Source organism: Schistocerca americana, chromosome 3 (assembly GCF_021461395.2).
Source record: "Schistocerca americana isolate TAMUIC-IGC-003095 chromosome 3, iqSchAmer2.1, whole genome shotgun sequence".
Taxonomy (NCBI): Eukaryota; Metazoa; Arthropoda; class Insecta; order Orthoptera; family Acrididae; genus Schistocerca; species Schistocerca americana.
The window spans coordinates 962,256,694-962,281,028 of record NC_060121.1 but is presented as its reverse complement, the minus strand read 5'-3'; the positions used below and the strand labels follow the sequence as shown (position 1 = coordinate 962,281,028).

The window sequence follows — 24,335 nt, the reverse complement described above, 5'->3', positions numbered from 1 at the left end:
ACTGATACTATATGCACCATGTGTGTGTCCGAATATCAGCTATTCCTTGCCAGGTGACACTGCTATCGCCTGGATAGGTGAAATTAAATGAGCATATGGCATCGTTGGCCGGGAGGCCCCTATTCGGGGAGGTTCGGCCGCCAAGCGCAAGTCTTATTTCAGTCGACGCCACATTGGGCGACTTGCGCGCCGGTGATGAGGATGAAATGACGATGAGGACAACACAACACCGAGTCTCCGAGAGGAGAAAATCTCCAACCCGGTCGGGAATCGAACCCGGGCCAGCTTGAATTGGAGGCAAGCGCGTTACCACCCAGCCGTGCAGGCTTACGCCTGGATAGGTTTGTATCGATAATAGGTCGGTGGCCATGATGTTCTGCCTGATCAGTGTATTTCAACTTGGTGTAACTTTCTTTAGTTAAGGCAGCACATGCGACTCCCGAAACACAGAATCACATACTGTGTCAGTGGAGAGATTCCACTGCTGCAGTCGTGAAGGAAAGAAAGAGTACGGGATCTAATCCCTTATCAGATCGCTAAGTTCACACCATGTCAGTTTGTGTGGATCCCCAAATGACGTCATTGGGCTAAATTTAGGGTCAGTATCATTGGCAGTCGACTGCACTTTTTCGGCTGTATGTGTTGGTTCAGCATTATCGCTATCACTGCTTGATGGTGGTACACGTGGGGAAACTGGAAGTGGCAATCCTTCTCCATGAACACAGGATGAATGACAGATGGGATGTCAGTATATTGAATATTCCTCTTTCTCTAAGTGTTGACTCCTTTCCTTAAGGTAGGCAGGTACAAAAATAGCAATACGAAGCAAGATTTGTTGGTTCGCACCAAGAAGCATATTGGGCATAGTAAACACAGTTCTTTAGTTTGAACACGTCACCTCACGTACAGTCACTTCTAACCGCCATGACAAGCGTTCCAATGACAAGTAGACTAACACAGCACAGGAGCATCATGTATGAATCTGTTTGTCCATGGAGATTACTTTAGTAACAGAAAAGGGTTACAGCAAAAATGTTGACCAGCCTTAAATTGAAATTTCGCTTTCTGGCAAAGTTTACAAAGTTATTCAGTTTAATGTCATATTTGCATACTAAGTAAAACTAACGCTGTGCGTATGCAGTAAGATGTAACACGTAGGGGAAGGGAGGAGGTAACGTGTGGGGAGGAGGAAAGCCGACAGTGGGGAGAATAAGGGGAAGGAAAGAGAGGAAAGGAAGGAGAGGAGAGATAAGGAGAAGGGATACAGTTGAGAGGAGTGGAAGGGAATGGTAGGGAAGGGAGAGGACAAGCGAAGTGGGGAGGAAAGGGAAGGGGAGGGAAGACAGAAGGAGAGGAGGGGTGGAAGTGGGAGGAGAGAGGAGAGGGAGGAGTGAGTGGATTGTTGGGTGGGGAAGGGGAGGTTATAAGACTACTGCATACTATCAGATTAGTAATATACTGATAATGTTACTCCTGTGAAAGAATTTTTATTTTTTTGATTGTGACTATGCGCATTGGAAAGGTATTGGACTGTTTTTCGACTCTGGAAAGATTGCTGTTGAGAGGAAACAACAGCAAAAACAAATGGGAATCGAACCAAGTTTCTATTACTAATAAAATAAACTGTAATTACGCAAAAGGTAAAGGTCGCCATCCTAATTAGGCAAAGTTGCACCAAGTACTAACATGGTCTATAAAGAAAGTTACCTATTGTGGTTGAATTTACTAGATATTGAACTTGTGTTTTCTGGTAAGATGGAAGATAGTAGCACAATTAAGCAAGTTATACACCGGTGATTTGACTTTAACTACACAGGATGAGTAGTAATACGTTTAGGCATCAACTGGCTCTTAGTAACACTATATGTGCATTACAGTAGGAAGACAATGATATTTATAGGTAAATGCTTACTAACGGTGGAGCAGTACTGACTAGGAGAAGAGGTTCTTTTGTCAGTTTAACTACAGGAAATTACTACTATTGAAATAGTTATGAAGTAATTGTATCTTTTGTACTGATCATTATTTGCATTCTCAAGGAATATTCACTTCCTGATATTATTTAGCTCAAGTGTAACATGTGAAACCTGGATTTAGCGTAGTTTGAATGTTTCTAGCCAATTGCTTATACTTGATTACTGTTGTTGTAATGTGAAATCTAAAACTTATCTATCGATGGAATCAGATCGAGGCTGAGAACTTCAGTCACAACACAACACAGGAAACACTGTTAACAACGTAACACATGACGCTGTACATGTTATTATTGCAATAAAAATATCTTTGAATTAAATACTTTAAATCCGCTCTTAGTAATTGTACTTTGATGAAATAATAACTATCCCTTTATGAAAACTACATGCAGTATTTCAAAACTTAGGCTCACTAAATAATTATGTACTTCACAAATTCACCAATTTTATTTACTTTCATTAAGGAAGATAATGGCTTTTCAGTTCAATAAAATAGGATACTTAGATTTTGTCGTAGCACTTGGGATAGGACCCTCTCCAGGTAAATGACTAGTGATAAAACATGGTGGCTCGGCACAAAGTTTACAGAACCCAGAACTGTTAATGAAAATGAAACCATATAACTGATCCATGCAAGTATGCATTACACAGTTGATAATTTCAGATGAAGCTGGTGGCAGCGTCGATCTCCTGTGCTACTCAAAAAAAGACGAAAAAAGGTATCCATGGTTCTTCCTGTGTAACAAGCTCAGACAATTCTCTTTTTAGCGTCGGATTTTCATAGTACAGGGCTAACCAAAGTACACCATGAAAAGTAAGCCAAATTACTTCCGCTTCTGAGTCTATATTATTTAATCTTCCAGTTGTTCTCGCCTCTTTCGGTGCACAAGATGCCCACCCTTTGGCTGCAAGCCTGTCTGACTCATGCCACAAAGGAGTTTCGCAGTTTGACCGCCAGATACACTTTTTCTATTCCTGCCTAGCCACTTCCGTTGCGGAAGGACTTCCCACCGAGCTTTTCATGAATTCAAACCTGGTGTCCCTATGCATAAACCAAAATTACAATTAAAGTTTTAACTTTACATTCTTTTACAACACATTACTTTTGACATTACATCCATAGAGTAATTACAATTACATAAATTATCACAAATAGTGAATGAAACATTTTCACGGATGGTATTTCAAAGAGCATAGTTATATAGAAGTCACTTTACGTAAAAATAGACAAAGAAGTTAGACCAGACCAATAAAGGTAATATCGATAATAGCTTTACAAGCTGAGGAGCAAGACTAGGTTAACGGAGGGGAGGGGTGCAAATTTATAATCTCTAAATGTTCATGCAATTTAATACATCAAACAAAAATACGAAGTTAAAAATTAAAGTTATCGAAGACACATAAGGAAATCTAGATTCTTCTAACCTAATATATAGGGGCTGAGAATTTGTGATGCAGGTTGATCCATCAGGATGAAGTTGTTAATCATCCTGTATTAATAAATTATACTAATTCTGTTATAGAGAATGGTAAAGTTGTTGAGTATAGTATTATAAAGGGTTACTGATTTTATTATTATTAAGATTGAGGTTAGACTGTTTTTGTATACAGATTTTCCCAGGAGGAATGGTCAAAATTCAGGGTTGTGACAGGAAAGACCATTTGAAGCAAAAATTTCTAATAAACATGGGTTCTTACCAAGGTTAGAGCAAAGTCTACAAAGAAGCCATGGATTACTCAAGGAATAGGGGTATGTTGTAAAATAAAAAGAAAACTGTATCTGTCAATTCGAAACAGTCCCAACGTTGATGCTATAGCACATTAAAAGAAATACTGCAAAATGTTAAAGACTTAATACGGAGATCAAAGCAAATATATTACAAGGAAAAGAGAGTCATATCAGGTAACAAAATAAAGACAATATGGGATCTAGTGAAGGAGGAGACTGGTAGCACCAGATATGAAGAGGCACAAATAGTATTATTTTAAATGATACATTGCTGACAGATGTATAAAGTGCTGCAGAAATTTTTAACGAACATTTCATAACTGTTACTGAAAAGATGGAGTTGCCAGGTTCTGTAGATGCTGCTAAGGAGTACCTCAGGACCAGACATTTCAAGTAACTTCCATAATATGAATTTGACCCGCGCTACCCCAGAAGAAATAATGTCCATCATAAAATCTTTAAAATCAAAAACGTCTAGGGGGATTAATGAAATATCAACAAAGCTAATTAAAGAATGTGATTCTGAGTTAAGTAACATATTAAGCTATCTGTGTAACCAATCATTTATGAGTGGAATATTTCCTGAATGGTTAAAATGTGCTGAAGTCAAGCCACTGTTTAAGAAGGGAGATAAAGAAATAGCATCAAAGTTCCATCCAATTTCACTTTTGCCAGCATTCTCAAAAATTTTAGAAAAAGTAATGTACAATCGGCTTTATAACCATCTTATCTCAAAGTAGCATGGAGAGCTGCATCAAACCAGTCTCAGGACTGAAGACCACAACAACAACATCTCAAATAACATACTGTCAACGTCACAGTTCGGATTTCTAAAGGGTTCTGATATTGAGAAGGCTATCTACACTTAAGTGTAAATGTGCTTAATTCATTAGATAAAAAATTGCAGGCAACTGGTATATTTTGTGATCTGTCAAAGGCATTTGACTGTGTAAATCACAATATTCTTTTAAGTAAATTAGAATATTATAGTGTAACAGGAAATGTTGCAAAATGGTTCAAATCTTATATCTCTGGCAGGAAACGAATGGTGTTATTAGGAAAGAGACATGTATCAAGCTATCAGGCATCATCCAACTGGGAACTAATTACATGTGGGGTCCCACAAGGTTCCATTTTAGAGCTCTTACTTTTTCTTGTGTATTTCAATGACCTTTCATCAGTAACATTACCAGATGCCTAGTTCGTTTTGTTTGCCGATGATACAAACATTGCAATAAATAGCAAATCAAGTGTAGTCTTAGAAAGATTAGCTATAAAATATTTGTGGACATTAATCACTGGTTCCTAGCCAATTCCTTACCACTAAACTTTGAAAAAAAAAAACACACTACATGCAGTTCAGAACTTGTAAGGGGAAGTCCCAGGAGTATATGGCTGACATATGATGACAAGCACATAGAAGAAGTGGACGCTGTTAAATTCTTGGGATTACAGCTTGATGATAAATTCAACTGTGAAAAGCACAAAACAGAACTGCTGAAGCCTCTTAACAAATCTCTATTTGGAATGCGAATTGTGTCAGACATAGGGGATATAAAAACGAAAAAACTGGGATACTCTGCTTACTTTCATTCCATAATGTCATATGGAATTATTTTTTGGGGTAATTCATCAAGCCAGGCTAAAGTTTTCAGGGCACAAAAACGTGCAGTAAGCGTTATATGTGGTGTGAACTCAAGAACATCCTGAAGAAGCCTGTTTAGGAAACTAGGGATACTAACTACTGCTTCCCAACAAATTATTTTTTTCAATTAAATTTGTCATTAAAAATATATCACTTTTTCAAACCAACAGCTCAATTCATGGAATCAATACTTGAAATAAGAATAATCTTCACAAGGATTTAATGTCACTTAGTCTTGTACAAAAAGGTGTGCATTATTCAGGAACACGCATTTTCAATAACTTACCAGCAGCCATAAAAAGCTTAACAATCAACGAAATTCAGTTTAAGAGAAGAATAAAGGATTTATTGGTGGCCAACTCCTTCTACTCCATTGATGAATTTCTCTGTAGAACCAACTGATTTGTGTGTATGTATATTTAAGTACAATAACTTCTGCTCAATTTCAGTGCAGCAATGTGTTCATTGTAAATAAGTGTGTGTGTGTTTGTGTGTGTGTGTGAGTACAATCTAACTTCTGCATCATTTCAGTGCAGTAAGGTGGTCATTGTAAATAAGTATTATAGTAGTTGTATTACACGTTTATTACCTTATAAATAAATATTAAAAAATTTTATTTTAAATTCAGTGCATTAGTATTTGTAAAATGATTCTTTCATATAGTTTTCATTAAAAAATGACGATCATTCCACTTAGGACCTGTGGATTGGTACATTAGATTATTTGTTTGAGTTGTAAATATTTGTCATGTATTTTTGTTTTTGTGACATGTTCCACATCCTGGAGGACCTCATCACTACGAATCAATTGGAATGAAAGTAAATCTAATCTAATCTAATCTACAATGGATAACTTAAAAACTACGAGCACTTCTTCATTTTTAATACTGTGAAACAAATCTCTTCTACTGCTAACTCTGTGCTTTCAGTAGTTTGGTAGGAGGTTGCACAGACGAAAACAAAAAAAAAGGTCTAGTAGACTTGAGTCCAAAAATGCACATCTTAAGAGCTCAGCAGAAGATATTTATTTCACAGAAGCGAGGATGAAGTGCTCATAGCTCATAGCTCTTAAAATAGGCAGTTTAGAAGTTATGTTTACTAGTCATTTTATTTGTTTTGGTCCATTCTACCATCTCCAAAATATGGAAAGCAAAGAGCTTGCAACAGAAAAGATTTGCTTAATAGTACCAAAGATGAAAAAATGCTCTTAGCTCTTAAGGCCTGCTGTTCAGAACCGTGCTTACTGGACTTTTTTGCTTCCTGTCATATCCCTGATTATTTAACATGTCTGCAGCGAGGAGAATCTCCAGTGTTTCATCGATGTCGTTTACTATGTAACAGTTTTCAATGGCATGGCTTGCAAAGTTCGATTTACCAAGAACTGTATGCAGTAAAGAAACCATACATTCTTCGTAACTGCTTTTGTAGAAGGATGAAGCACACCTACCACATGCAAGTTTGTAAATGCACGGTTCAACATCAACACGGTTCTACATCATGTAGATGTTGAAGACTGCATTTGGAAACATACTGTGTGGGGTTCAGTATTGTCATTAGCCATGATTTTTACTTTTTTTATTAGTTTCATTTCAAATGTGGATTCGAATGCTGTAGTGCTGTATTGTGTAATTTCCGTTGGCAGGCAGACGTCAGAGGCGCGCTCTCCTCGCTGATCCAGGTCTCGATGACGACCGGCTTCATGATCGACTACTGCGTGGGCCCGTTCGTCTCGTACACAACACTGGCGATCATTGGGATGGTGACGCCGCTGGTGGCCGTGGCGTGCTTCGCCTGGATGCCCGAGTCGCCCTACTACCTGCTGGCTGTGGGAAAGGACGCCGCCGCGGAGAAGTCGCTGCGCTGGCTGCGGGACACAGACCGCGACGTCATGTCGGAACTGCGTCAGATGAAGGTCAGTCCATATTTGAGAGGGCAGCTCTGCAGAATACTTCCAGTGATGAAAAGTTATGGGAAGGGGCTGAATTTGATGTCAGTCGTCAACTACTAAAGCCTTCGCATTTTTCTCCACAGAGTCCTGGTAGAAATGGGTTAATGATGTCCCATAATCAAATGGACGTCAACCTGACTGACAGGGGACCGTCCATTGTCCCATACAGCTAATGCCCATTCATCGGACATTTGTGATCTTCCTGTGCAGTGGTTCATCTACGTTGAAGCATGGTCTTGAAGTTAACGTAGGTCCACTCTAGATACAATTGTCCTCAGAAATTCGAATAATGGTGTGATCTCCATATGCTATAACCCAAGTGAGTAGGTATGTCTGGATCAGAAATGACCTCCAACAATCATTGACCTTGAAGGTTATCATTTGCACATCATGTAATCATCCTTGACATCATCATGTTAGCTAAAATACTAGGCAAACAAATAGTCATTCTGAATTAGGGGAAGGCAAACAAATAGTCATTCTAAATTAGTGGAAGACTGTAAATAATTAGGCCTACTTTTGGTATTGGGTAGAATGCACCCTCAATTTAAATATGTCAACATCTACAAGTGCTACAACTGTAAATATGCAAAGAGTCGTGATATTTCAATTTGATGTTTTGTCATAGAACGTAGTGTCATCACTAAAGGTTTTCAGTAATGTTTCGCCACCATTTTATGGGGCCAAAAATAGCGCATCACTAGAAAACATAACAGACGCCTTATATTACAACTGAACTACACATAACAGAGGTTAAGTACAAAACAAACTGGTGCAATATTTACCAATTGGAACTGTGGCTCTCTAAAATTCTATTTCTTATACTCAACCACAAAATAACACTATACTCAAACAAACGCCATTTTACAAAGGAATGAAGAAGGTGGTTGTATTGTGATACATCACTTAAACAGCAATGTAAAAGGAGAATCTTTACTTTGTTTACAGACAACATGACCAAAGATGAATGATAAGCAAAGATAATGACAAAGTTGATATTTCGAAAATAAAATTATTTATCAAAACACATGCAGGTTGTACATAGGTGCAATTACAAAACTCGAAAAATTCTAACATTGCAGCAAAATATAAGACATACTTTGTAAGCACAATGGGCTTCAAAATTGAATATTTCTGCATAAGAACCATCTCAATAATTTATTAAAATGCACACAATGTTAATTAGCACTACCTAATTAAATTATAGGTTAGTCGATGACCATATCTCGGTCTCGGTACATCTAAATACATAAAAATTGTCTGCAAAACGCTGCTGATATAGCTTACAGCCTGAAGTTCACCATGAATTATCAAAACAAACAATGTTATTCGTACACCAAAAACTCACCTGATAACCAAGTCAGTCAAACATTATAATGACGCGACTCAAGGGTTTTGACATTATCTTGCAGTTCAAACCGCTGTCATCTTCTGCTTTTACATAGAGGAGGACACTTCATCCCTATACAGGGTGAGTTACGTAAGACGTAACACCCCTTTTATTTCGTGAACGGTTACACATATCGAAATGCGGTTTTTGACAAATGTTAGAGAGTGGAGGGTCACCTGTTTTTTTTTTTTTGTTTATTTAATGTTTTTAGCGCTGGTACCAACGGAGATATTGAAGCAAATACATTTTTAAATGACACCGTATAATTTTTATAACCGCGTTCGATAGCTTTTGAGGGGGGTCTGCTTCTCTTTTTTTGCTAATATTTGTAATCTTTTTCTTTAAAGACAAGTAAGTGGTATAGCGTTTGTTTATGTTCACGTTGAAAAATGTAGTAAAAAATTTCGAGAAATGTCCTAGAATGTGAGAGAACGGTGGCCATAATCGGAATTAAGGGTGCCCGTGCTACGCTGTGTCAAAATGTCAACACATTTGTCTGTTTACTTGTCTGCACAGCAGGCCATTCATTATTGTTTCGATATTCGTTGCTTGCAGACAAATATACCAATGAGGAGACGATGGATATGCTACTTTTATGTGGTGAATGTAAAAAAAATACCGTAAAAATAGTACAGCGGTGTGGGGCTACCTACCTGGATCGCCAGTGTCCGATGCTCCAGGCAATTGCACGAGTTATTAAAACGCGGTACGGATAGACTGCTTGAACTTCAAAAAGAGGACAAGAAAGAAGAGTGCAACTGACAGAGAACACGAAGAAGCTGTTCTGGCTACGACGCTAATTGACCTGCACAGTGGTACGAGACAGATTGCTAAGGAATGTGGAATCCGGCAGACGACTCTCATTCGCATGTTGCACCGACAAAATTTCCATCCCTATCATCTACCACTACACTGGGCACTCGACAACGGTGATTTCGAACATCGTACAGAATTTTGTCGGTTCGCTCTTCAGCAGCTGAGAGACAGCGCTACGTTTTTTCCAACGTTTGCTCTTTACCGATGAAGAAATGTTTACAAACGACCCTAATGTAAATTTGGATAACATGCACTATTGAACAGCCGAAAATCCACACTGGTTTCGTCAGGTGCAACACCAACGGCCGTGGAGCATGAACGTATGGTGCAACAGGGAACCACAGAAGGGGCCCAGCTAAAAGTGGGCAGGTAAAACAGTTGTAGAAACGATTGGTATTGTAGTTGTAAATTGTCGTAGCTGTGCTGGGAAAGAACCAGAGCTCCAACCCCTAATAGAAAGCACTGAAGCTCAAATAATTGTAGGTACAGAGAGAGGATAAAGCCGGAAATAAGTTCAGCCGAAATTTTTTCACATGATCTAACAGTGTTCAGAAAGCATAGATTAAATACAGTTGGTGGTGGAGTATTTATTGCTGTCAGAGGTAGTTTCCATTGCAGAGAAATTTAAGTAGATAGTTCGTGTGAAATAGTATGGGTAGAGGTTATACCTGATAATCGGACTGAACTATTAATTGGATCGTTTTACCGACCACCCGACTCAGAAGATATAGTTGCTGAACAGTTCAAAGAAAACTTGAGTCTCATTTCAAATAAGTACCCCACTCATACAATTATAGTCGGTGGTGACTTCAATTTACCCTCGATAAGCTGGAAAAATTATACGTTTAAAGCCGGCGGCAGGCATAAAACGTCATTCTAAATTGTACTGAATGCTTTCTCAGAAAACTTTTTTGAACAATTGATTAGTTCATGAGCCCACTCGAAGCATAAATGGTTGCGAAAGCATACTTGACCTTTTAGCAGCAAATAATCCTGGAGAATGAATAAAAAAATAGGAGTGCGGGTAAGCTACTACAAACAGCATAGTGAACGCCTTATTGTGGCCAAGACAGACACGAAGCCCACGCCTACTACAGTGGTACAAGTTTATATGCCAACTAGCTCTGCAGATGGCGAAGACATTGAAGAAATGTGTGATGAAATAAAAGAAATTATTCATATAGTGAAGGGAGACGAAAATTTAATAGTCATGGGTGACTGGAATTCGGTAGTAGGAAAAGGGAGAGAAGGAAAGGTAGTAGGTGAATATGGATTGGGGTTAAGAAATGAAAGAGGAAGCCACCTGGTAGAAATTTACATAGAGCACAACTTAATCAAAGCTAACACTTGGTTCAAGAATCATAAAAGAAGGTTGTATACATGGAAGAAGCCTGGAGATACTAAAAGGTATCAGATAGATTATATAATGGTAAGACAGAGATTTAGGAACCAGGTTTTAAATTGTAAGACATTTCCAGGGGCTGATGTGGACTCTGACCACAATCTATTGGTTATGAACTGTAGATTAAAACTGAAGAAACAGCAAAAAGGTGGGAATTTGAGGAGATGGGACCTGGATAAACTGACTAAACCAGAGGTTGTACAGAGTTTCAGGGAGAGCATAAGGGAACAATTGACAGGATTGGGGGAAAGAAATATAGTAGAAGAAGAATGAGTAGCTTTGAGGGATGAAGTAGTAAAGGCAGCAGAGGATCAAGTAGGTAAAAAGACGAGGGTTAGGAGAAATCCTTGGGTAACAGAAGAAATATTGAATTTAATTGATGAAAGGAGAAAATACAAAAATGCAGTAAATGAAGCAGGCAAAAAGAAATACAAACGTCTCAAAAATGAGATCGACAGAAAGTGCAAAATGGCTAAGCAGGGATGGCTAGAGGAGAAATGTAAGGACGTAGAGGCTTATCTCACTAGGGGTAAGATAGATACTGCCTACAGGAATATTAAAGAGACCTTTGGAGAAAAGAGAACCACTTGTATGAATATCAAGAGCTCAGATGGGAACCCAGTACTAAGCAAAGAAAGGAAAGCAGAAAGGTAGAAGGAGTATACAGAGGGTCTATACAAGGGCGATGTACTTGAGGACAATATTATGGAAATGGAAGAGGATGTAGATGAAGATGAAATGGGAGATACGATACTGCGTGAAGAGTTTGACAGAGCACTGAAAGACCTGAGTCGAAACAAGGCCCCGGGAGTAGACAACATTCCATTGGAACTACTGACGGCCTTGGGAGAGACAGTCCTGACAAATCTCTACCATCTTTTGAGCAAGATGTATGAAACAGGCGAAATACTCTCAGACTTCAAGAAGAATATAATAATTCCAATCCCAAAGAAAGTAGGTGTTGACAGATGTGAAATTTACCGAAATATCAGTTTCATGAGCCACTGCTGCAAAATACTAACACGAATTCTTTACAGACGAATGGAAAAACTGGTAGAAGCCGACCTCGGGGAAGATCAGTTTAGGTTCCGCAGAAATATTGGAACATGTGAGGCAATACTGACCCTACGACGTATCTTAGAACAAAGATTAAGGAAAGGCAAACCTACTTTTCCAGCATTTGTAGACTTAGAGAAAGCTTTTGACAATGTTGACTGGAATACTCTCTATCAAATTCTGAAGGTGGCAGGGGTAAAATACAGGGAGCGTAAGGCTATTTACAATTTGTATAGAACCCAGATGGCAGTTATAAGAGTTGAGGTACATGCAAGGGAAGCAGCGGTTGGGAAAGGAGTGAGACGGGGTTGTAGCCTCTCCCCGATGCTATTCAATCTGTATATTGAGCAAGCAGTGAAGGAAACAAAAGAAAAATTCGGAGTAGGTATTAAAATCCATGGAGAAGAAATAAAAACTATGAGGTTCGCCGATGACATTGTACTTCTGTCAGAGACAGCAAAGAACTTAGAAGAGCAGTTGAACGGAATGGATAGTGTCTTGAAAGGAGGATATAAGATGAATATCAACAAAAGCATAACGAGGATAATGGAATGTAATCGATTTAAGTTGGGTGATGCCGAGAGAATTAGATTAGGAAATGAGACACTTAAAGTAGTAAAAGAGGTTTGCTATTTGGGGAGCAAAATAACTGATGATGGTCGAAGTAGAGAGGATATAAAATGTAGACCGGCAGTGGCAAGGAAAGCGTTTCTGAAGAAGAGAAATTTGCAAACATGGAGTATAGATTTAAGTGTTAGGAAGTCGTTTCTGAAAGTATTTGTATGGAGTGTACCATGTATGGAAGTGAAACATGGACGATAAATAGTTTAGACAAGAAGAGAATAGAATCTTTCGAAATGTGGTGCTACAGAAGAATGCTGAAGATTAGATGGGTAGATCACATAACTAATGAGGAGGTATTGAGTGGAATTGGGGAGAAGCGGAGCTTGTGGCACAACTTGACTAGAAGAAGGGATCGGTTGGTAGGACATGCTCTGAGGCATCAAGGGATCACCAATTTAGTATTGGAGGGCAGCGTGGAGGGTAAAAATCGGAGAGGGAGACCAAGAGATGAATACACTAGACAAATACAGGAGGATGTAGGTTGCAGTAGGTACTGGGAGATAAAGAAGCTTGCACAGGATAGAGTAGCATGGAGAGCTGCGTCAAACCAGTCTGAGGACTGAAGACCACAACAACAACAACAATCCTGGAGAAATAGTATCGTGATGAATACAGGGATTAGCCACCACAAGGCAGTTTCTGCTGAGCTGAACACCGTAATACCTACAACCATCAAAAATGAACGCAAAGTATATCTGATAAAAATGCTCTTAACGCCTTTTTAAGGGACAGTCTTCACTCCTTCCGATGTGATCATGTAAGTGTAGGAAATTTGTGGAATGTTTTCAAAGAGATAGTATCAACAGAAATTGAGAGACATATACCGCATAAATTAATAAGTGATGGTACTGATCCCCCATGGTACACAAAATGGGTCAGATCGTTGTTGCAGAAGCAACTAAAAAAGCATGCCAAATTTAAAAGAATGCAAAATCCCCAAGATTGGCAAAGTTTTAGAGAAGTTCGAAATATGGCGCGTACTTCAATGCGAGATGCTTTTAATAATTTCCACACGAAATTCTGTCTCATAATCTGGCATAAAACCCAAAGAGATTCTGGTCATACATAAAGCACACCAGTGGCAAGACACAATCAATACTGCGCGATAACAACGGTGAAGTCACTGATGACAGTGCCGCTAAAGCAGAATTATTAAAAACGGTTTTCCGAAACTCCTTCACCAAAGAAGACGAAGTAAATATTCCTGAATTCCAATCAACAACAACTGCCAAGATGAGAAACATAGAAATAGATATCCACGGCGTAACAAAGCACTTAAATCACTTAATAAAGGCAAGGCCTCCGGTCCAGGTTGTATACCAGTCAGATTCCTCTCAGAGTATGCTGATAAAATAGCTCCATATTTAGCAATTATATACAACCACTCGCTCACAGAAAGATCCGTACCTAAAGACTGGAAAATTGCTCAAGTAACACCAACACCCAAAAAGGAAAATAGGAGTAATCCGCTGAATAACAGGCCTATATCACTAACGTCGGTTTGCAGTAGTGTTTTGGAACATGTACTGTATTCGAACATTATGAAGTACCTCGAAGAAAACGATTTATTGACACATAGTCACCACGGATTCAGAAAATATCATTCTTGTGGAACACAACTAGCTCTTTATACTCACGAAGTAATGAGTGCTATCGACAGGGGATATGAAATTGATTCCATATTTTGAGATTTACAGAAGGCTTTCGACACCGTTCCTCACAAGCGTCTTCTAACCAAACTGCATGCCTACGGAGTATCGCCTCAGTTGTGCGACTGAATTCGTGATTTCCTGTCAGAAAGGTCACAGTTCGTAGTAATAGACGGAAAGTCATCGAGTAAAACGGAAGTAATATCCGGCGTTCCCCAAGAAAGTGTAATAGGCTCTCTTTTGTTCCTGATCTGTATTAACGACATAGGAGACAATCTGAGTAGCCGTCTTAGATTGTTTGCAGAAGATGCTGTCATTTACCGTTTTGTAAAGTCATCAGATGACCAAAACGACTTGTAAAATGATTTAGATAAGATATCTGCATGGTGCGAAAAGTGGCAATTGGCCCTGTATAAAGAAAAGTGTGAAGCTATTCACATGAGTACTAAAAGAAATCAGCTAAATTTCGATTACGCAATAGGTCACACAAATCTGAAGGCTGTAAATTCAGCTAAATACTTAGGGATTACAATTGCAAATAACCTAAATTGGAACGATCACATTGATAATAGTGTGGGTAGAGCAAACCAAAGACTGCGATTCACTGGCAGAACACTTAGATGGTGCAACAGGTCTACTAAAGAGACTGTTTACACCACGCTTGTCCGCCCTATTCTGGAGTATCGCTGTGCGGTGCGGGATCCGTATCAGGTGGGATTGATGGATGACATTGAAAAAGTACAAAGATGGGCAGATCGTTTTGTATTATCGCGAAATAGGGGAGATAGAGTCACAGACATGATACGTGAATTGGAGTATCAATCATTAAAACAAAGGCATTTTTCGTTGTGACGGGATCTTCTCATGAAATTTCAATCACATGTTGTCTCCTCCGGTTGCGAAAACATTTTGGTGGTACCCACCTACATAAGGAGAAATGATCATCACAATAAAATAAGAGAAATCAGGGCTAGCACAGAAAAATTAAAGTGCTCGTTTTTCCCGCGTGCCGTTCGAGAGTGGAACGGTGGAGAGACAGCTCGAACCTTCTGCCAGGCACTTTATTGTGAATAGCAGAGTAATCACGTAGATGTAGATGTAGATCATAGGAAATTTCATTGTGGGACCTTACACTATCTAAGGCGTTCTAAATAGACTTACGTATGCACAATTTCTGACAAACCTTCTGTCTGTTCCTCCAGAAGAGGTACGGCTGTACATTCGGCAGTGTATATGGTTACACGCGACGGTTGCCCAGCTCACTCGTCCCGTGTTGCAAAGAAAATAGTGAATGAGAACTTTCCTGGGTGTTCGAAAGGACGAAATGCTTTTGTCAAATGGCCTGCGAGGTCTTCCGATATGACTCCGCTTGATTTCTTTCTTTGGGGAGCCCTCAAAGACGCAGTCTATGACGAAGACCAATCTGCATCAGACGATATGAGTCGTCGAATCGACAGTGCATGCTCTACTATATCATCCACTGTAATTACATATGTTCATCGTTCTTTCGAACAGCTACTGCAAACGTGCCTTGACTGATTTGGGTGGTTACCAAATCGTTGTTATTAATTTCACTTACGTGTGTACGAAATTGCATTGCAGTGTCAAAAAGTCGACAGCGTGTTTTGCAAATAGCTGGTAACACTGTCATTACGTGTTTATGTTCAACATGAAACGATATTTCGTTAAGAGGAATATTTATTTTGCGGTTTACGAGTGATCACCACAGTATTTTTAATAAAATCTGTAGTTCAATGAATGTATCCCACATGATATAGTTTAAAGCAGTGCAGGTAGAGACAGTTCTCTGACAGTACGTACTTTACCTCTAAGAAGCACATAAAGGAAAAGATAGGTCAAATTTTCCTTCTAACGTTTAGATATTTAGTAAAGTAGTTGCTTTTTGCAGCGTATAAGACCTCTTTATTTTTGAAGAATAAAAAGTTCATTTCTCTGTTTCACCTCATGTAAATCTGGGAGGATACATAAATGTGAAATAGTTTTCCTAAGGCCTTTTTAATACTCTAGATTGTAGCCTATGTCATATTTCCATATACAACATTCGTAGGTGAACCTGCACCTAGGTCGTAATCTGGTTCAAGGGTTCAGGGGGAAATAAAGCTTTATCCTCGTAGTGCAGGCCTACCTTACGGTATACGACTACGCAGCCTGGTTCGAGACGCCTGTTTGGCGGTGTTTGCACAGCAAATAATGTTTCTGGCCACTGTGCACTCGCATTCTAAGACATTTCTCGAATTTTTTAAAGACAGGTTTCAACGTCAACATTAACAAACACTATGTCACCATAGTTGTCTTGTCAAAGGCTATCAAATGCAGTTATAAAATGTAAACTCTTCCATTTAAAAAAACGTTCGTACTTCAGTATCTCATTTGATTACAGCGCTAAAAACATTTAAATATAAGTACCCCTCGACGCTCAAACTTTTGCCGAAAACCGCGTTTCGATACGTGTAACGGTTCACGAAATAAAGGGCATGTGACTCACCTTTAAAATTCTAAGCAATTTGTCCATGTGGCAGCAAAACTGTAACAAACTGCCCACAAACTGCTCTTCATGATACTTTAACCAGTTGCCCCCCATATATCAAAGTGACCTATATTATAACAAAACTGTAACAAATTGTCTTTAGTGAAACTGTAACAAATTGTCTTCAGTGAAACTGTAACAAACTGTCTTCAGTAAAACTGTAAGAAATTGCCCCCATGCAAAAAATTGACACATGTTACTGCAAGGTTGTAACAAAACGATGTGATAGCGAAAATGCAACAAATTACACTCCATGTAGCAAACTGATGACTGTTACAGCAAAATTATATTAAACAGCCTTCCACATTGCAGTTGTTATCCACAAATTATCCTTCACGTTACAGTGAAACTGCAACCAGTTGTACTACATTTTGCAGTGACACTGAAAAATTGTCCCTATACAACATAATGTTACAGCAAAATCTTAACAAATTTCCCTCCATGTCGCATGAAATGTAACAAATTCATTATTCTGTATCAACTGACATATCAAATAAGGAATTGCACACTGCCATTTGCTGGTTCAGTTGGTAAACAGTTCCAAATACTATTATATACAATAGTTCCACATCTACATCATCATAATCAGTAAAAATCGTCTCTCTGATTAATACACCTCTGCAAATTTCCTCTCTATCTCTCTGTAATTCTTTTACTTTCGATTGTGTAAACCAGAACACATCATATGGAACATAAAATATTCTAGAAAGGTAGATGTAGCAGGTTCAGAGCTGATAGTAATAAAACAGCAACTCAGACAATGAAATACAAGAAAGGGTCGTAATTTTTGGTCATTAAAGATGCATCACAACCTTCACTGGAAACACACGCACAAGATTTAATGAGGCTTTCAGTTCAGCAGTATTTGCAGTACTGATGATAGACACAGGTTACTTAAAAAAGAAGTAACTAATATATTCCGCACATTTCAATTCAATAATGAATTACAGAACCATTTTTCGGGAAACTAAGCTTAAAAGGATAATATTTATAGATTACAGAAGCATTCTGCGAGAACCATATTATTTTGATATTAGTTCTGAATCTCCTGCCCAGACATCTTCAAGAAAATACAGTGGTTGGACAACTGTTTCAGAATACTTATGTTAATGTGCTACACTATTGCCAATGTTGTTGTTGTGGTGCTCTTCAGTCCAGAGACTGGTTTGATGCAGCTCTCCATGCTACTCTACCCTGTGCAACTTTCTTCATCTCCCTGTACCTACTGCAATCTACATCGTTCTGAATCTGTTTAGTGTATTCATCTCTTGATCTCCCTCTATGATTTTTACCCTCCATGCTGCCCTAAAATACTAAACAGGTGAGCCTTGATGCCTCAGAATATGTCCTACTAACCGATCCCTTCTTCTACTCAAGTTGTGCCACAAATTTCACTTCTCCCCAAAATCAAAAATGTTCAAATGTTCAAAAAAAATGTTCAAATGAATGTGAAATCTTATGGGACTTAACTGCTAAGGTCATCAGTCCCTAAGCTTACACACTACTTAACCTAAATTATCCTAACGACAAACACACACACCCAAGCCCGAGGGAGGACTCGAACCTCCGCCAGTACCAGCCACACAGTCTATGACTGCAGCGCCTAAGACCGCTCGGCTAATCCCGTGCGGCTCTCCCCAGTTGCATCTAATACCTTCTCATTAGTTATGTGATCTACCCATCTAATCTTCAGCAATCTTCTGTAGCACCACGTTTCGAAAGCTTCTATTCTCTTCTTGTCCAAACTATTTATCGTCCACGTTTCACACCCATATATGGCTACACTCCAAACAAATACTTTCAGAAACGACTTCCTGACACTTAAATCTATACTCGATGTTAACAAATTTCTCTTCTTCAGAAACGCTTTTCTTGAAACTGCCAGTCTACATTTTATATCCTCTCTATTTCGACCATCATCAGTTATTTTGCTCCCCAAATAGCAAAACTCATGTACTACTTTAAGCGTCTCATTTCCCAATCTAATTCCCTCAGCATCACCCGATTTGATTCGACTACATTCCAATGTCCTCGTTTTGCTTTTGTTGATGTTCATCTTATATCCTCCTTTCACGACACTGTCCATTCCGTTCAGCTGCTCTTCCAGGTTCTTTGCTGTGTCTGACAGAATTACAGTATAATCGGTGAACCTAAAAGATTTTATTTCTTCTCCATGGATTTTAATTCCTACTCCAAATTTTTCTTTTGTTTCCTTTACTGCTAGCTCATTATACAAATTGAATAACATCTGGCATAGGCTACAACCATATCTCACTCCACCCCCAAACACTGCTTCCCTTTTATGCCCCTCGACTGTAATAACTGCAATCTGGTTTCAGTACAAATTGTAAATAGCCTTTCGCTCCCTGTATTTTATCCCTGCCACCTCCAGAATTTGAAAGAGGGTATTCCTGTCAACATTGTCAAAAGCTTTCTCTAAGTCTACAAATGCTAGAAACGTAGTTTTGTCCTTCCTTAATCTATCATCTAAGGTACGTCGCAGGGTCAGTATTGCCTCACGTGCTCCAATATTTCTACGGAATCCAAACTGATCTTCCTCGAAGTCGGCTTCTACCAGTTTTTCCATTCGACTGTACAGAATTCGTGTTAGTATTTTGCAGCCGTGGCTTATGAAACTGATATTTCTGTAATTTTCACATCTGTCAACACCTGCTTTCTTTGGTATTGGAATTATTATATTCTTCTTGAAGTCTAAGTGTATTTCGCCTGTTTCATACATCTTTCTCACCAGATGGTAGAGTTTTGTCAGGGCTGGTTGTCCCAAGGCTGTCAGTACTTCTAATGGAATGTTGCCTATTCCTGGGGCCTCGTTTCGACTTAGGTCTTTCAGTGTTCTGTCAAACTCTTCACGCACTATCATATCTCCCATTTAATCTTCATCTACATCCTCTTCCATTTCCATAATATTGTCCTCAAAAACATCGCCCCTGTATAGACCTTCTATACAGGGTGGTCCATTGATCGTGACCGGGCCAAATATCTCACGAAATAAGCGTCAAACGATAAAACTGCAAAAAACGAAACTCGTCTAGCTTGAAGGATGAAACCAGATGGCGCTATGGTTGGCCCGTTAGATGGCGCTGCCATAGGTCAAATGGATATCTACTGCGTTTTTTTTTAAATAGGAACCCCCATTTTTTATTACATATTCGTGTTGTACATAAAGAAATATGAATGTTTTAGTTGGACCACTATTTTCGCTTTGTGATAGATGGCACTGAAATAGTCACAAACATATGGCTCACAATTTTAGATGAACAGTTGGTAACAGGTACGTTTGTTAAATTAAACTGCAGAACGTAGGTACGTTTGAACATTTTATTTCGGTTGTTCCAACGTGGTACATGTACCTTTGTGAACTTATCATTTCTGAGAACGCATGCTGTTACAGCGTGATTACCTGTAGATACTAAATTAATGCAATAAATGCTCAAAAAGATGTCCGTCAATCTCAATGCATTTGGCAAAACGTGTAACGACATTTCTCTCAACAGCGAGTAGTTCGCCTTCCGTAATGTTCGAACATGCATTGACAATGCGCTGATCCATGTTGTCAGGCGTTGTCGGTGGATCACGATAACAAATATCCTTCTAATTTCTCCACAGAAAGAAATCCGGGGATGTCAAATCCGGTAAACGTGCGGGCTATGGTATGGTGCTTCGACGACCAATCCACCTGTCATGAAATGTGCTATTCAATACTGCTTCAACCACACGCGAGCTATGTGCCGGACATCCATCATGTTGGAAGTACATCGCCATTCTGTCATGCAGTGAAACATATTGTAGTAACATCGGTATAACATTATGTAGGAAATCAGCATACATTGCACCATTTAGATTGCCATCGATAAAATGGGGGCCAATTATCCTTCCTCCCATAATGCCGCACCATACATTAACCCCCCAAGGTCGCTGATGTTCCACTTGTCGCAGCCATCGTGGATATTCTGTTGCCCAATAGTGCATATTATGCCTATTTACGTTACCGCTGTTGGTGAATGACGTTTCGGCGCTAAATAGAACGCGTGCAAAAAATCTGTCGTCGTCCCGCAGTTTCTCTTGTGCCTCTTCCTTGCCCGGATCATCAAGATAGGCATTGTCGTTTCAAAATTACTGCATATATTCGCGCATTGTTCCAGAATGTCTTGCGTAGTTCGGCGGTGTAAGAATCTTTGGTTTTACATCCCATTGTTTTTCTCGCGACCAAAATTTACTCAAGAATGCAGATTCAATTTCTTTGTACTGTGATAATTTTCTGAAACACTGATGCCCCAGATATGTGCTTCGCCTTTCATGTGGCTAATGCAAGTATCAATTTTCGCACGTTCCGTATAATGTCTTGGAGACGCGTGTTTAAATTGCTTAATAAAGGCAACTGCATGGATACCTTGTTTCGGATCGTAATCTTGAAAATTGCGTACGCTCAATCCATTATCTACAATAACTTGATGTACGTTAACCATACTGTTATCAACTTCGCGTAACGCTGCACTGATTTCCCGACGTATAAGGTCTTTATTGACATTGTTCAAACCATTTTCGGATGACATTACCTTTTGGCGAATTTCGCCTACTCCGGTACTCAGTTCAGTACATTGCGTCTGTATGCCTTGAACTAACTTAAAAATTGTTTCTTTGTTGTCTTTACATGTACTCTTAATTTTAAAAATTCATCGTTTTGAGCCTTAACTGTTTCTTGAACTTTATTAACTAGTTGAGCTCGATTGTTTACCTTGTTCATTAACTTTTGTGTTAAGACCTTGCATTTTATTTTCAAGTTCTTCATGTTTGGTATCACATTATTTTTGGAGCTCCTTATGTTTCTGATTAAGTGAATTAATGAGCTCAGTTCGCAAGTTAACCATTGCATTATTTCTTCATTGGCGTTCCTACTTTCCTCTTTGATTTCTCTCAACATCTGCGTTATCAAATCGTTAGTGCTAACACTCGTTCCCGTTTGTTGACTACTCACTGGTGTTGAACTAGGTGTCGTTGAATCGAAACTAACTACACCACTATCTTCCATTACGTTAAGTGTGGTATTCTCAAGTCCAAACTCGCATTCTACATTGACTAAAGCATTAACTTGTCCCTCCTCATTAATAACTTCACTGTTGTTTCGCGTTTTGTCCGCCATTTTAACATTGTTCACAAAAATCACTGTCCATTAATGATTAGTCCCAACACTTAGTTTAAAAATCATATTATAAATATCACAGTCTTTAACATAGTTCAGAGGTCCTTTCCTAATTTCTCCTGTGCAACGTGGAAAACAATTAGACACGAAGCACCGCGGTCGCAATTAGCTGCTTCACTCACCGTTTGTTATGCCCATCTTCTCCGACGATCCGAAGATTGCGAAGGAATCGACGTCCGACACATGCGTCGCCAAATATAAGCTCCCGTCGTCTTTGGAGATTATATGGGTTAATTAATGTTTATTATGTTACATCCCTCTTGTTTTAGCTGACCGTGTATATCGAGACTTCGTTCGTTGTTAAATGCAATGTTGTGGTACTAACTGACGGAGACGCATTAAGAACTGGTAAAATTTAATTTATTTCCTTTATCACACTGCACAAACATAAACACACTATTATTCAAACTGTGTGCCACTACTATTAAACATAGAGATAAATCCTTCGCTACGCAACCGCCTTTGGCTCACGAAGCCTACACTTTCCACAGCCCCTCAACAACCGCCTCTGCTTGCGACTCTCTGCGCCACTGGGCATTGTCGCCCTCCAAAGAACAACCACTAACAGATACTACGCACCAGTACCCTCACACCATCTAGCGGGCCAACCATAGCGCCATCTTGTTTCCCCCTTCAAGCTAGACGAGTTTCGATCTTTGTAGTTTTTTCGTTTGATGCTTATTTCGTGAGATATTTGGCCCTGTCACTATCAATGGACCACCCTGTATAGTTTCTCCTTTCATCAATTAAATTCAATACCTCTTCTGTTACATAAGTATTTCTGTTAGTCCTCGTCTTTTTACCTACTTGATCCTCAGCTGCCTTCACTATTTCATCTCTGAAAGCTACCCATTCTTTTTCTACTGTATTTCTTTGCCCCATTCTTGTCAATCGTTCCCTAATGCTCTCCCTGAAACGCTCTACAACCTCTGGTTCTATCAGTTTATCCAGGTCTCATCTCCTTAAATTCCCACCTTTTTGCAGTTTCTTCAGTTTTAATCTACAGTTCATAACCAATAGATTGTGGTCAGAGTCCACATCTGCCCCTGGAAATGTCTTTCAATTTAAATCCTGGTTCCTAAATCTTTGTCTTACCATTATATAATCTGTCTGAAACCTTCCAGCATCTCCAGGCTTCTTCCATGTATACATCCTTCTTTCATGATTCTTGAACCAAGTGTTAGCTAAGATTAAATTACGCTCCATGCAAAATTCTACCAGGCGGCTTCCTCTTTCATTCCTTACCCCCACTCCATATTCATCTACTACTTTCCTTTTCATCCTTTTCCTGCTAACGAATTTCAGTCTCCCATGACTATTAAATTTTCATCTCCCTTCACTATCTGAATAATTTCTTTTATCTCATCATACATTTCATCAATCTCTTCATCATCTGTGGAGCTAGTTGGCATATAAACTTGTACTACTGTGGTACACATGGGCTTCTTATAGATATTGGCCACAATATTGCGTTCACTATGCTGTTTGTAGTACCTTACCCACATTCCTATTTTTTTATTCATTATTAAACCTACTCCTGCATTACCCCTATTTGATTTTGTATTTATAACCCTGTATTCACCTGACCAGAAGTCTTGTTCCTCCTGCCACTGAACTTCACTGATTCCCACTATATCTAACTTTAACCTATCCATTTCCCTTTTTAAGTTTTCTAACCTACCTGCACGATTAAGGGATCTGACATTCCATGCTCCGATCCCTAGAACGCCAGTTTCCTTTCTCCTGATAACGACGTCCTCTTGAGTAGTTCCCGCCTGGAGATCCAAATGAGGGACTATTTTACATCTGGAATATTTTACCCAAGAGGACGCCATCATCATTTAACCATACAGTAAAGCTGCATGCCCTCGGGAAATATTTTGGCTGTATTTTCCCCTTGCTTTCAGCCGTTTGCAGTATCAGCGCAGCAAGGCCGTTTTGGTTAATGTTACAAGGGCAGATCGGTCAATCATCCAGAATGTTGCCCCTGCATCTATTGAAAAGGCTGCTGCCCCTCTTCAGGAAACACACATTTGTCAGGCCTTTCAACAGCCACCCCTCCATTGTGGTTGCACCTATGGTACAGCTATCTGTACTGCTGAGGCACGGAATACTCCCCACCAACGGCAAGGTCCATGGTTCAAGGGGGGGGGGGGGGAGGGACCATATTTGCTTAAGATGTCTGAATTACTTTTCCACAAGCTAGTTTTTAGCAAACCATCAAATTGATTGTTCAACAAGGAAACCAATATGTGTTATAATGCCTATCAAGGAAAACAGGCTCTTCAAGTTGAAGAATTCCTATCAGCATGATCGATGCCCCTTTGTAGTTTAT

At 39.2% G+C, this 24,335-nt stretch overlaps 1 protein-coding gene across 1 annotated transcript in view; it reads left to right on the top strand.

Moving 5' to 3' along the window:
* The window catches only part of LOC124606892 (facilitated trehalose transporter Tret1-like), a 60,259-nt gene that overhangs the window by 1,142 nt on the left and 34,782 nt on the right, over positions 1 to 24,335 (top strand). Inside the window, exon 2 of the mRNA XM_047138989.1 lies at positions 6,989 to 7,258. Coding sequence (XP_046994945.1) covers positions 6,989 to 7,258 — 270 coding nt within the window. The remainder of the gene's footprint in view (positions 1 to 6,988; positions 7,259 to 24,335) is intronic.